This window comes from Ptychodera flava, chromosome 14 (assembly GCF_041260155.1).
Source record: "Ptychodera flava strain L36383 chromosome 14, AS_Pfla_20210202, whole genome shotgun sequence".
Taxonomy (NCBI): domain Eukaryota; kingdom Metazoa; phylum Hemichordata; class Enteropneusta; family Ptychoderidae; genus Ptychodera; species Ptychodera flava.
In genome coordinates, this window is record NC_091941.1 from 12,305,843 (window position 1) to 12,317,174 (window position 11,332).

The 11,332-nt window shown below is 38.9% G+C and overlaps 2 protein-coding genes across 2 annotated transcripts; one reads left to right on the top strand and one right to left on the bottom strand.

The window, feature by feature from the left end:
- Window positions 1–817: 817 nt before the first annotated feature.
- LOC139149379 (protein starmaker-like) lies at window positions 818–3,359 on the bottom strand. The gene is made up of 2 exons (XM_070721109.1): window positions 3,089–3,359; window positions 818–2,425 (listed from the first exon to the last, which is right to left on the bottom strand). Exons 1-2 carry the CDS (start codon window positions 3,146–3,148, stop codon window positions 1,316–1,318), a joined length of 1,170 nt encoding a protein of 389 aa, XP_070577210.1. The 5' UTR covers window positions 3,149–3,359; the 3' UTR covers window positions 818–1,315.
- Window positions 3,360–3,814: 455 nt separating this feature from the next.
- Window positions 3,815–10,009, top strand: LOC139149381 (MAP3K12-binding inhibitory protein 1-like). Its single transcript, XM_070721111.1, has 7 exons — window positions 3,815–3,929; window positions 5,480–5,602; window positions 6,427–6,564; window positions 7,061–7,226; window positions 7,705–7,881; window positions 8,725–8,822; window positions 9,275–10,009. The coding sequence occupies exons 1-7, from the start codon at window positions 3,870–3,872 to the stop codon at window positions 9,425–9,427; spliced, it is 915 nt and encodes a 304-aa protein (XP_070577212.1). The 5' UTR covers window positions 3,815–3,869; the 3' UTR covers window positions 9,428–10,009.
- Window positions 10,010–11,332: the final 1,323 nt, after the last annotated feature.

The following is an 11,332-nucleotide window of genomic DNA, read 5'->3' on the forward strand; positions in this document are numbered from 1 at the left end:
TTGCAGTGTGGAAAAAGACACTCCATCCTGATGACGTACTAAAATAATTACATCAATAATATTCATATTTCATAATCATGATATTAATGTAATTTTTTGTAATAAAGAGTTTTAAGAAGCAATATATGCCAAACATGCCTACAGGAACCCATATCTCATAAAACTTGAGGACCGTAATGATCCTGAGTTCTGGTCCACTTGATTTGCAGTATGTTGAGAATCTAAGACCAAGATATCATCATTTGCTTATGAAAGCAATTTCATCATCAAACATAAAACCATTTATTTTGCCCTGTATAATGTTTCTTTGATTAAATCTTTCAAAGACTTTTTGCAAGGGGAACTTATCATAGAGGAACAGCAAAAGTTTTGAACAGTTTGAGTTTCTGACTCCATGTATCAATGAAAGAGATATTCTTTGAATTATTTATGGTTTCCTCTTTCTTTTTAGTTCCCACAGACAAAGTCCGGGGGTGGGGTGGCAGGGGGACTTATAGAGTTGGTAATGTACTTTCTTGCGTGCTTGCATGCATCTGTGTGTCCATTCATGCAAATTTCTCAGTGATGCCTGGAGCGATTTCTTTCAAACTTGCTACAAAGATTACTACCATGTCACACATTTGCACGTTTATTTGTTTTGTGATACAATCCAATATGAACATCATTTCCGTCAATGGTTTCTGAATTCATCAACCAAGTGGAGACTATGTCATTGACAATGACTTGTTCATTCATAAATAAAAAGAAAGAAATATTTTGTTGTGTATTTGTATCATATCAATATGCAGAGGATACACAGTGCCCAATATTAGCCCATAGTCTCAATTTATGACCGCTCATTATAGGGTGATTTGCATACTGAAACAATACCAACCAATATGATTTGCATAAATGAATACATTTATTCAAGAAATTCAGCATTGGATGCAGAGGTGCCTGTAATTCCAATCAAATGTTTTTCTATCACCTCTTTCAAAGCCTATAAAAAAGGATAATATTTTACTGACTTACTGTTTGGAGGATGTTACTGATGTCCAAATCATGACTTTTGTTTCTGAACAAATATAATGGAAGAAATTCATTGCTGCAAATTTTGTTCATCAGCGCTTGGTTCACATATCCCACCCAAAAACAACACACCGCATTCATGTGTCGACATACACTTATTGCAGCTACCTAGGTCTAAGTTTTTTTTTTCATTGTCATTCAAGAAAATTAAATGTATTGATTTTGAGGACTTCCTAAGTGGCACACTAGAGAAAAATGTATGATATAGAATTTAGTATTCTGGGGTAAAAGTCATAGCAGAACTCTCTTATCCCCACATCCAATTTGCCATCCATTTTGTAGGACTTCTGACTGCTCCCCTGAGCCCACCAAACACCTTCTCGCTGTTTCCTTCTGATGCTCCATCACCGCTTGTCTTGTCATGGTTTTCTTCCACCGAGCTCTCCGCTTTCTCTTTTCCTTCCACCTTGTCAGCTTGGTGTGCTGTGACCGTATCATCATCGCCAGCTCCGTCCTCGCCCTTTCTCTCAGTGCTCTTGATCTCGGCCACTCTCACTTCTTCCACCGAAAGCACGGCATCCACGAAACTTTCGTCCGGTTCGTAATCTGCCGGCGGTTCGATCTTGGTGCCGATGACAATGAGATCATCTGCAGTTGAATGGGCGTTGTTCTTTTTCTTCCTGAAAAAACTAAAAAAGGTAGAGGTGCTTCTTGATTTTTTCACGTTAACCACTGGTAGCTGACTTGTTTCGGGGTTCTCGTTTCTCCCGTCAGTGGCGTTCGGTGATTCCGTCAAATTGTCTTTGGCAGCTGAGGAAATCTCTGTCGACTTTCTGACTCCTGTTTCATTCAGTGGTTCTGTTTCTGCTGGCTCAAAGATATCAGTTTCATTGTCTGACTCAGATTCGCACGGCTTCTCTCTTTCCAAATTTTCTTTAGAATCCATCGCATCGGTTGTTTCCTCCGATTTCTCGATGTCTTGAGTGCCTACCGGCGTGTTGTCCACTGTTTGTCCAGCAGCGTTGGCAGGTTTTTCAGAACCATCGCTCAATTTCTCATCCACTGTTGTCACATCGTCGGTTTTCTCATCACTTTCCTGTGCATCGCTACGGTCCGACTCAGCCTCCGCTGTATCGACGTCGGCTGCCGTCACTTCGCACCCTTCCCCAGGACTCAGCAAACCGATTAATTCCTTATCAGGTTTATCTTCTTTCTTGGCACTGGTATGCGTGCCGACTTCCTCTATGGCATCAGTGTCTTGTTTTTGCTCCTCAACAATTTCCAACTTTCCGTTTATATCTCGTGTCGAAACTTCTTCCGTTGCAAACAGCTCTTCTTCTGCAAGATCTTCTTGAGTTGTCCTCATTGAGAGAAATTTTACATTTTCGTTTGGGGATGACTGAGGGAGTGTTGCTTCCTGCGAAATGATCACAGATTATCTTTAATACTTCCCGATGTTGTCGCCATACGATTTTTTTATGTATACTTGAACTATTAACGCCCTCATGATAATCTATAATTAATAAATTTTGATATAGGCCTATTATTTATAATTTATTCCACGTATATTGGATTGACATACTGGATTGTGGCCATTGAAATGTAAACTTACTAATATGCCTATAATTATAACGTTAAACCCGTCAACGTTTCTGGACAATCGGCATCGTCAAAGCTTCATGTACCCGTTTAGGTGTAACTTTAATATATTTTCATTGACCCCCCCTGTTTACACAAACTTTATAATATTATAGAGAAAACTATTATTGAATACTCTGTGTTGCAAGGCAAAAAAAAACTTGTTGCACTTTGTATCTCAACATACTCTATGGAAAGGGGATTATGTTCTTGTTCGCTTGAATGAAAATTAAAAATAAAAAAGTGACGATTTATAGTTGTGCAACTACGAAACGTTACACTCACTCGACACAGTCTATACCTATACATGTGTATGTGCATTATTCAGACTACAACTGCACCAGAAATTAAAGTTTTGATTCCAGTTTTTCTTTGCCAGTTACGTAAATAAATGATAATCATGGATGTCGTTCTTATTTTTCTAACACATATGCTTACGTACCTTAACGTTGTAACACGCACAAGTATTAGTGTTACCACAAACTGACGGACCTGCACCCATTTTCGGCGTTTACCAGGTTTACACACAGTGTTGAACTTGGTGGTCCGATGCACAACCTGGTGATGTTGAACGATTTTGTCCTGCAGACCGTTGAAAATGCACGTGAATTCCATACGTTCGTTTTACAGGGATCAAGAGAATGCGTTTCCAAGGATGAGGTGCGCACACGCGCGCACATTTTCAACTCGTTCTCGTAGCGCGTAGGCTTTTGGTATTCAAGTTGACTTGACGAAACTAAATAAAAGAATGATGAATATAATTATCGTCATAAATGAGCGGAGTAGTAATTTATGTCATAATTAAACTGCAGATTCTCTCTTGAAATTGATCCGCAAAAGGAGGCGGCGACAACAAAACAAAAGAAAACAAAACAACTCCATCCCCGCCCCGAAAATGAGGCACTAACCTTGCGAAGGTCCCTCCGGTGAGATGGTTTGTGTATCACTTGTTGTCGCGCGCGCTTTATACGGTCGTCAGTACTACACATTTTTCGAAGCCCTTCGAGTATGGCGAGAGTGTACGACTTTGGCTACGCCGTCTCCCAACTCTGGACTAGCTTCTAGCCAAAGCCGGACACTCTCGCCATATTCGTAGGGCTAGTTTTGACAGTGCTGGCCTTCAATCATGACGTCATGAGGAATCCCTCCCGGGAGCAAAAATAACAACCATGTGACAGAAGTTAACCGTGTCAGAGGTCAAAGGGATTCCCCAAACAAAGAACATGGCGGAGGCGCAGTTGGCGTCCAGAGTTCTGAGCTCTGTGCAGAGTTTCCTCCGAGAGGTAAGAGTGTTGAAATTTATTTGAAATCGTAATTATTGTAAATATTTGAGTAACACGTCATGTTAACATTACCGCACCATGAACATGACGTTTCAGTTCGCATTTGCGCAGGGAGCGGACTCCGAGTTCTACGTTAATTCATACTCTTCTGGCGGTCACAGCACCATGATTGAAGCATACCAAGATTTCATGGTCGAATGTTATCCGCAGCGTTGTGAACGCAGTCTCTGAATCGTAGACAATATTATCCAGTCTTCGAAAGGCATGTTTTGTTCACGATACACCTCTGTATATGCCATTGGTAGTTTGAAACATATTCACGGGCAGGAATAGCTCTGCGTGGTAGAGCTAGCTGTATGCATCAGTGGAATTTTGGACATTCATGCTGTCCGGCTATAGCACAGGGAATTAAGTAATCTTGTTGTTGTTGTTGTTGTTGTTGTTGTTGTTGTTGTCGTTGTTATTGTTGTTGTTGTCGTTATTGATGGTGGCGATGATGATGATGACGATAATAAAAAATATTAAAAAGCAATGTGTCATTCCTTGCTGTTGTTTGTCGATGTTGTAGATAATTGTAAAAGAAAACTGTAATCGTGACCAAAAAACGACGTAGGTCGCCCAATAGCTCTGCGTGGTAGAGCTAGCTGTATTCGTAGGGCTAGTTTTGATAGTGCTGGCCTTCAATCATGACGTCATGAGGAATCCCTCCCGGGAGCAAAAATAACATAACAATATAGGACGGGAGTGACGTTGGGCGACCTACGTCGTTTTTTGGTCACGATTACAGTTTTCTTTTACAATTATCTACAACATCGACAAACAACAGCAAGGAATGACACATTGTTTTTTAATATTTTTTATTATTGTCATCATCATCATCATCATCACCATCAACAACAACAACAACAACAACAATAACAATAACAATAACAACAACAACAACAACAACAACAACAAGATTACTCAATTCCCTGTGGCTATAGGCCTCCCACTGGTAGGATGCTTATAGCCGGTAACACACAGCCCTACCACACAGAGGCAGAGCTAGGCAATGGAACTGGAACTACCAAAGTCACGAATTGCTTCAGAAAGTTCGCAGCACTTTTGAGTGTTCTGTAGTAATTAAATTTGATAATTTTGTCTGAACTGTTATGCATATTGTTGCAGGTCAAGTTCAATAGTTGATACACTTCTTAATATATTCTTTTCTATTCTTTAATAAAACCAACCCATGGAACGACTCGGCCAATGAACAGCAGCAACGAAACATGTTGTAGCATGCCATGTAGCTGCAGTGATGTTGCCCATGGTTTCCCCAATCATTTTTAAGGGCCTGTTTATGCCAAATAAACAATACACTTGGGAAAACCGTCACTGCAGCTTCATGTAGGGTAGGTGTTGCCAGATAGTATGGAGAGGAACCAGAAACAGTTTACCAAAACACCTTACAAGCAAAATATACTGATCCATGTTTCCAACACTTTATCATAGAAGCCAACTGAAAGTTACTCCTGATTGATGTTCTTATCTCTTATTTTCAATCCAAACAGTCTAATTTAGACAGAGTCAGTACTTTATCAATCAGTCAAGAACAGCTTAAGACGTCTGTTCCAATGCTGACGTCATCCAGTGGTCTTTGCGCACAGGTGGATAATCTGATTACAAATCTTCAGGTGAGTATATGCACATCCATAATACTGCAAGAAAAAACATCTTTACATATAACTGGTACTCCTCACTTTACATGATTAGTGTGCTCTCTGAAAGGATGGTCTTGTATAGAAATAAACCAGCACTTGGAAAGTTTATAGAACAAACATGATCAGATGCAAAATCTGTGTCCTTTCATTCTCAACTTCAAGTGAGAAGATCGACAGATTCAGGGGGCTGTGTTTAAGTTTTCTTTTCTTGAAAATCACTAAAAATTTGAGTAGGGAGAGGCACACTATGAAAAGCCTGTTATATGTCAACTTGTAATCAACTACTACAAGTCAAGATCTGTTGAATGGACCAAGGCAAAACAAACTAACATTGTACCAGTGTGTCTCTTGAATTAGTTTTGTCATGTCTGGATACAAGTTCATCATGCCATAGGTAAATGTGCTGAGTTGATCTGTTGAAATTAATTACAGGCAATTACTTACACCATTGAAATCTGACCATAGACTGAATTTTGAAAAAGTGGTCTCTTTAGAAAACGTGATGACCTGACCACTCCTTAGCAGATTAAAGATAGCAGGATTATCAACCATATTTTATCTCATTTCACTTAAACCCTTTCACCAGAATGGTTGGGCCCAAACCCATTGTAATCAAGGGTGAGTGTGGACCTGTTTACAGGGAAGTGGGGGTGAACAGGTTAAAAGCCCAATATTTGGTTCACCCAGACCATCAGAGACCATTATGTTACATATACACTTGGGAGTTTTTATCATTTTGTACAACTATCCATTTTATCGGCCAAATTAATTAACAATATCACTAAACTTTATTTCAGCATGCATTGATTGAAACTAGACAGAGACAGATCAAGGTAGAAGAGAACCACACGGACAGCGGTGAAAGTGTTGATGTGAAGCCTGATGTCAATAAAATGAATCTGTCCCTCGTACAAATCAACGCCAGCAAAAGTGAGGTAAGTCTTCAACCATGGATGTGGAAATACCGGTTTTCTTTCTGACTTTCTGTTTGACACCAATGTATGGATGGATTCATCAGGTGAGAGAAGAATTTTGTGAGAATGTCTAGACAGTGTTGCTTTTTTGAACTTTGCAATATCAACGGCTTTCCTATAAAGAATTTGATGTTCAATGCCTTAATTGTAAATGTTAACATTTTTTTTTCAGTAATTACATTCTCTATATCAACCAGAAGTTTTTGGGTATAGTCCTTATCACATGTGGATATACGTGGTATTTTTCTCATCAACATAACCTACCTGTATAACCATTGGTATTGTTGAAAAATTAATCTGTGACTGGATTTGAATTCAGTCGTCATCATTGATCATGCATCTCTGATATACGGGCTGTGTCGATACGTGGTTTTTGAAACATGCTGAAATATTTGAAAATTATCTGAACGTACAATTGTTTTGGCTTTCATGTACTTTGATCTCCTTCATCTCTTAGATTGACCGGCGGATTGCTGCATTTATGGAAAGGAAACAGGTTGAAGTAAACGACAACAACAGGAGAGAGTTTTGTGGCATTATAGATTTGACCGAAGAAGAAGACAGCTGCGCTAGAACTGACGCTGTCTTTAAAGCTAGAAGTGGCAGCAAAAGTCATGTCAAAGGTGAGTGTTTCTCCAAATGTGGATATGGTGTTAGGAGGCTATTTAAGTGCAACATGTGCCCTTGTGGAAAATATGCCAAATGGTGTACAAGTTTTGGTCAAGCGAGGGTCTTTCATTCAAGGAAAACCCATGGATATATTGCTTCAATCATTTGTAGATTGACCAACAAGGTGTAAGCACTATCAACATTTTCAGCCAACTTTGCTATGTCAATAGGTGAAACATGTAATTTGCACGGACCACAGCACAAAGGAAACCTAGTGTAAAGCACCTCGAGTATTCCTATACCCATGCCAATGTTTATCCACACACATTTGTACTACTATAGCAGACTTCTTTAGTGTCCATTGTCCACAGAACATATAGCAATAGTCAGTGTGACATCTTACTCCAGATTAGGCATATTATCACTTCTTTACTGTATCAAAGAGTTATACAACTTGTGTTTTTGCTAGTCATGCCTCTCTCTCTTCCGCAGTGTCCAAAGTTGTCAACCCATACGGACCACAGACAAGACAACCGGTTTCACTATCAGCTGACAGATCTAGACCTGGTCCAAGTGCATCTGCTTCTAGCAGTGCCCAGACAGGCCAAGTTCCAGCTGCAGTAGATGAGAGAATAAACAACATGGAAAAACATCTCAAACTTGGAATGGGTGTGTAGTGTTGCATCTTGTACAATTGATGGCACAAGACCACTAATTCATTTCCCATAGGCCACCACAGTAGCGTTGAGCTTGATTTCCTATTTTACAACATTGAGCGGCACGAATCCTCTAACAGGTGTTAGGTCAATGTCAGCTTGACTACTGATTAATTTTCGTGTGGGCAGTCCACGGAAATTTTGAGATAGCGATGAAAATAGCGCCCTCAGTGGTGTTTTTGACAAATTTCAGGCTTATTGTTATGATTTCTATTAGCCCTAGAACTCCTCATATTACCTCCAAATGCTTCAGCCATTATTCACAACAGTCTGCATTTTGATTCAGGCAGAAAAATATCTTTACAAAAATTCTTGACGTTAAAGTTCAAACTGAACAAGCATCCATGCAGATATCAAAACGTCAAGGTCTGCACTATTTTTCTTCAGAACTATCTTCGTGGGTAACGAACCGGAAGTGAATTAGTGATCTTGTGCCAGATTCCTTAGTCTTTTGATATACCTTCACAGGTGGTACAGTTTTACATAAATCAGTTGATTGATATTCTCTGACATCACCATCCTTTCAGTATTCATCACAACTTGCTTTATAATTGATTTGTTTTGTGATACAATCCAATATGGCCATCACTTTGTCAATGGTTTCCAAATTCATTAACCAAGTGGGGACTGTGTCATTGACAATGACTTATCTATTATTGTGGATAAATCTTATTGTGTTACTTATTCCTGCTGTATACTTGGCAGCATTTGTATTGAAACATTTCCATACAGCCACTCCTGGTAGTTCTCTGTTGAGCTGACCAAGTCTATATAATATGTGTTTTGATTCTCAAAGGACAAGCAGTTCCAAAGGATGTGTACTCCAGAATCAAACGATTGGAAGACAGGGTTTTGCAGCTAGAAGGATTATCTCCAGAGTACTTCCATGCCATTGTAAGTTTATGCTTGAATCACATCCTTTTCCCAGCCTAACTCATATGGTTTATCAGCTCTCTAAAACTGAAATCCTCAATTTTCAAGATTTTACATCACGTGTAGGGTTGTATTGGGGATTTAAACTTGCATTTGATACAAGACTGCATTTTGCGTGAAATACAATGTTGAAATTTTGCTGTGATTGGTAGACTGTCTCTTATGATTATGAAAATGTGAGTGCTAAGAATAATGTTTGCAAGAAGTCACCCAATTTGCTATTGATATGCCATCCTAGCAGTGAGCATGTTGTGTGATAATTTTGGTCTATAGTTTCTCTGAACAATTTTGTAAAACTGTCACCATGCTGCATTTAATTTGCAATTTGAAGAAGCAAATGCCAGCAATATCGATTTTGAATCAACAGCATCAAATTGTAGATATAACACTCGCTTTTTTGTGTGCATATACAGCCTTCAGTGTACAAGAGACAGAGACGTGAGAGTGACCGCAGAGAAATGAACATATCAGAGATCGACCAGAGAATGAAAGAACTTAAAGAATCTCTCTTGAAAAAGAAACAAGGGCTGGAGAATGACAAGACAAGAGATAATGATGTGACATGAAGCCGCAAAAATATAGCTAGTGTAGTTTGAAGCTTTTGAAGTTCATTTGAGCCGTTTTGCTAAACATCACTGGAGGCAAATTTTTGGTCACATTTCTTTGAATGCTTACTGACATTCTTGCTTGCCTGAAAGCGAAAAATAGGAATCTATTTAATTTTGTTACATCTATTCCAAGACCTACCTCATGTTAAAGCCAGTGTCTAAATCACATGAGGAATGCAGATATCAAGAGTTCTTCCCTATTTCCCCTAAGGAAAGTTCCAAACAGGTAGTGTGAAGATCAACCACTTGGTACCAAAACAGACATGTTGGATAGAACATGACAAAATGTATATGACGCAGAGGGAGGGTGTAAAACTGGTCATATTCTTAAATATATTACTTAGGAATATATTAAAGGAGCTGTTAAGAACAAAGACTGCCAGAGGTATAGACTGTGATTGTTTATAGGACTGTATGATTTTTTTCGCAAACTAGGTGTATTATTGAGTAGTATAAGAGTTCATTTACGAGACTTGTATTTGTGATGCTTCAAAAATCTGTATATTCCTTGGTTTAAGAAAATAAAAACAAAATTGAAAATCCTGTTGAAAGTGATTTTTTATTAGAGATTAAGTACTGAGATTTAGATCATGTACAATAAAATTACTAAAATGCATTTGATCAGCATTTGATCATTATTTAAATATAAATTCAATGGAGTAATACATATTATTTTTCAATCTTTCTTTACCAATGTTAACATAAAAATAGTACCATACTGGAATAGCCTTGTTCACGGTTACAGGTTTGTTACTAAATATAGCTGTACGCGCGCGCGACATCGGACACGCAGCTTGAAATGCGGACAAATTTTATCAATGTTGCATGCGTGGCTGTTTTTGCAGCTTGTACTCTGAGTCGTGAATATGTTTTTAGTATTCACTGTTACACTAGCAGTCGCCCACTGAGATGTATTTTCGTCGTTCTTGCATGCGTATTTTCAAAAGCGTAATCTAAAAATGCGGACAAATATTTATTTTTGCATATTAATGAGAGAACAGTGACGTAAACTGTGAACGGCCCTGGAATTTAACACCTATGATTACCGAAATAATTTACTCTTTGTTCCATTTCAAAGTACATGAGGATTTGAGGAGAAAGACAAAATACTTTTATACAATATTTAGCATCAGAGGTCTCCCATACTTGTTGACTTTATAATACATTACGAGTTGTATGCAAATGTCACTTGATTATTGACATTCACAAAATTTGTACATAATACACTGTTAAAAGACAGCAGACACAGAACTGCTCAAGTCATTAGACTCTATGGGTCATCGTAAGCATTTCATTACTGGAGTTAATTGTTGATCCACATTCAAAGATTCAGCTTTCAATCATAGAAATCGAAGTCGTCTTTGTCTTCATCTGGATCAGGCTTCTTGAGGCTGCTACTTCCACCGACATGTGCCGACACTGAGTCTGACTCGTCTAAATCAGAGCCATCCCAGAATGCAGCTGACCTCTTGGCAGCAGACTCGCTCCTTGATTGGTTGCTGTCATGAGATAAAAAGAGCAGAAATGGCAAAGAATTAGAAAAAATCAGGAATGTGTGACAGCCTTTTCTGCATGTCTAAACATTGTAGAGAAACTATCTACTGACTCTAAGGTGTTGAAATCAGGTGACATTAGTGGATGAAATGGGTAGAATTGTCAATTTCATGATGTGTAATAGGCAGCGTTCAAGCATAGTGCTTGAGAGCTTCATGTGTAAATACACAGTACAGACAGCCTTACCCAGAGTCCAATGCAGTAGGTATATATGCTGCAGATCTAGGTGTGGCAGACGGAGAACTTATCAAGGAGCTTTCATCGGGTGAGGCGACATTGGCAGCTCTCCAAGACGGTGACAGCTTACCA

Excerpts from the sequence above, each read along its gene's own strand:
- LOC139149381 (XM_070721111.1), top strand. The coding sequence starts at position 3,870 with ATGGCGGAGGCGCAGTTGGCGTCCAGAGTTCTGAGCTCTGTGCAGAGT. Across the intron at positions 7,882-8,724 it reads ACATCTCAAACTTGGAATGG|GACAAGCAGTTCCAAAGGAT; the intron begins GTGTGTAGTGTT and ends TGATTCTCAAAG. Across the intron at positions 8,823-9,274 it reads CAGAGTACTTCCATGCCATT|CCTTCAGTGTACAAGAGACA; the intron begins GTAAGTTTATGC and ends GTGCATATACAG.
- LOC139149379 (XM_070721109.1), bottom strand. The coding sequence starts at position 3,148 with ATGGGTGCAGGTCCGTCAGTTTGTGGTAACACTAATACTTGTGCGTGT. Across the intron at positions 2,426-3,088 it reads GTGCGTGTTACAACGTTAAG|GAAGCAACACTCCCTCAGTC; the intron begins GTACGTAAGCAT and ends ATCATTTCGCAG.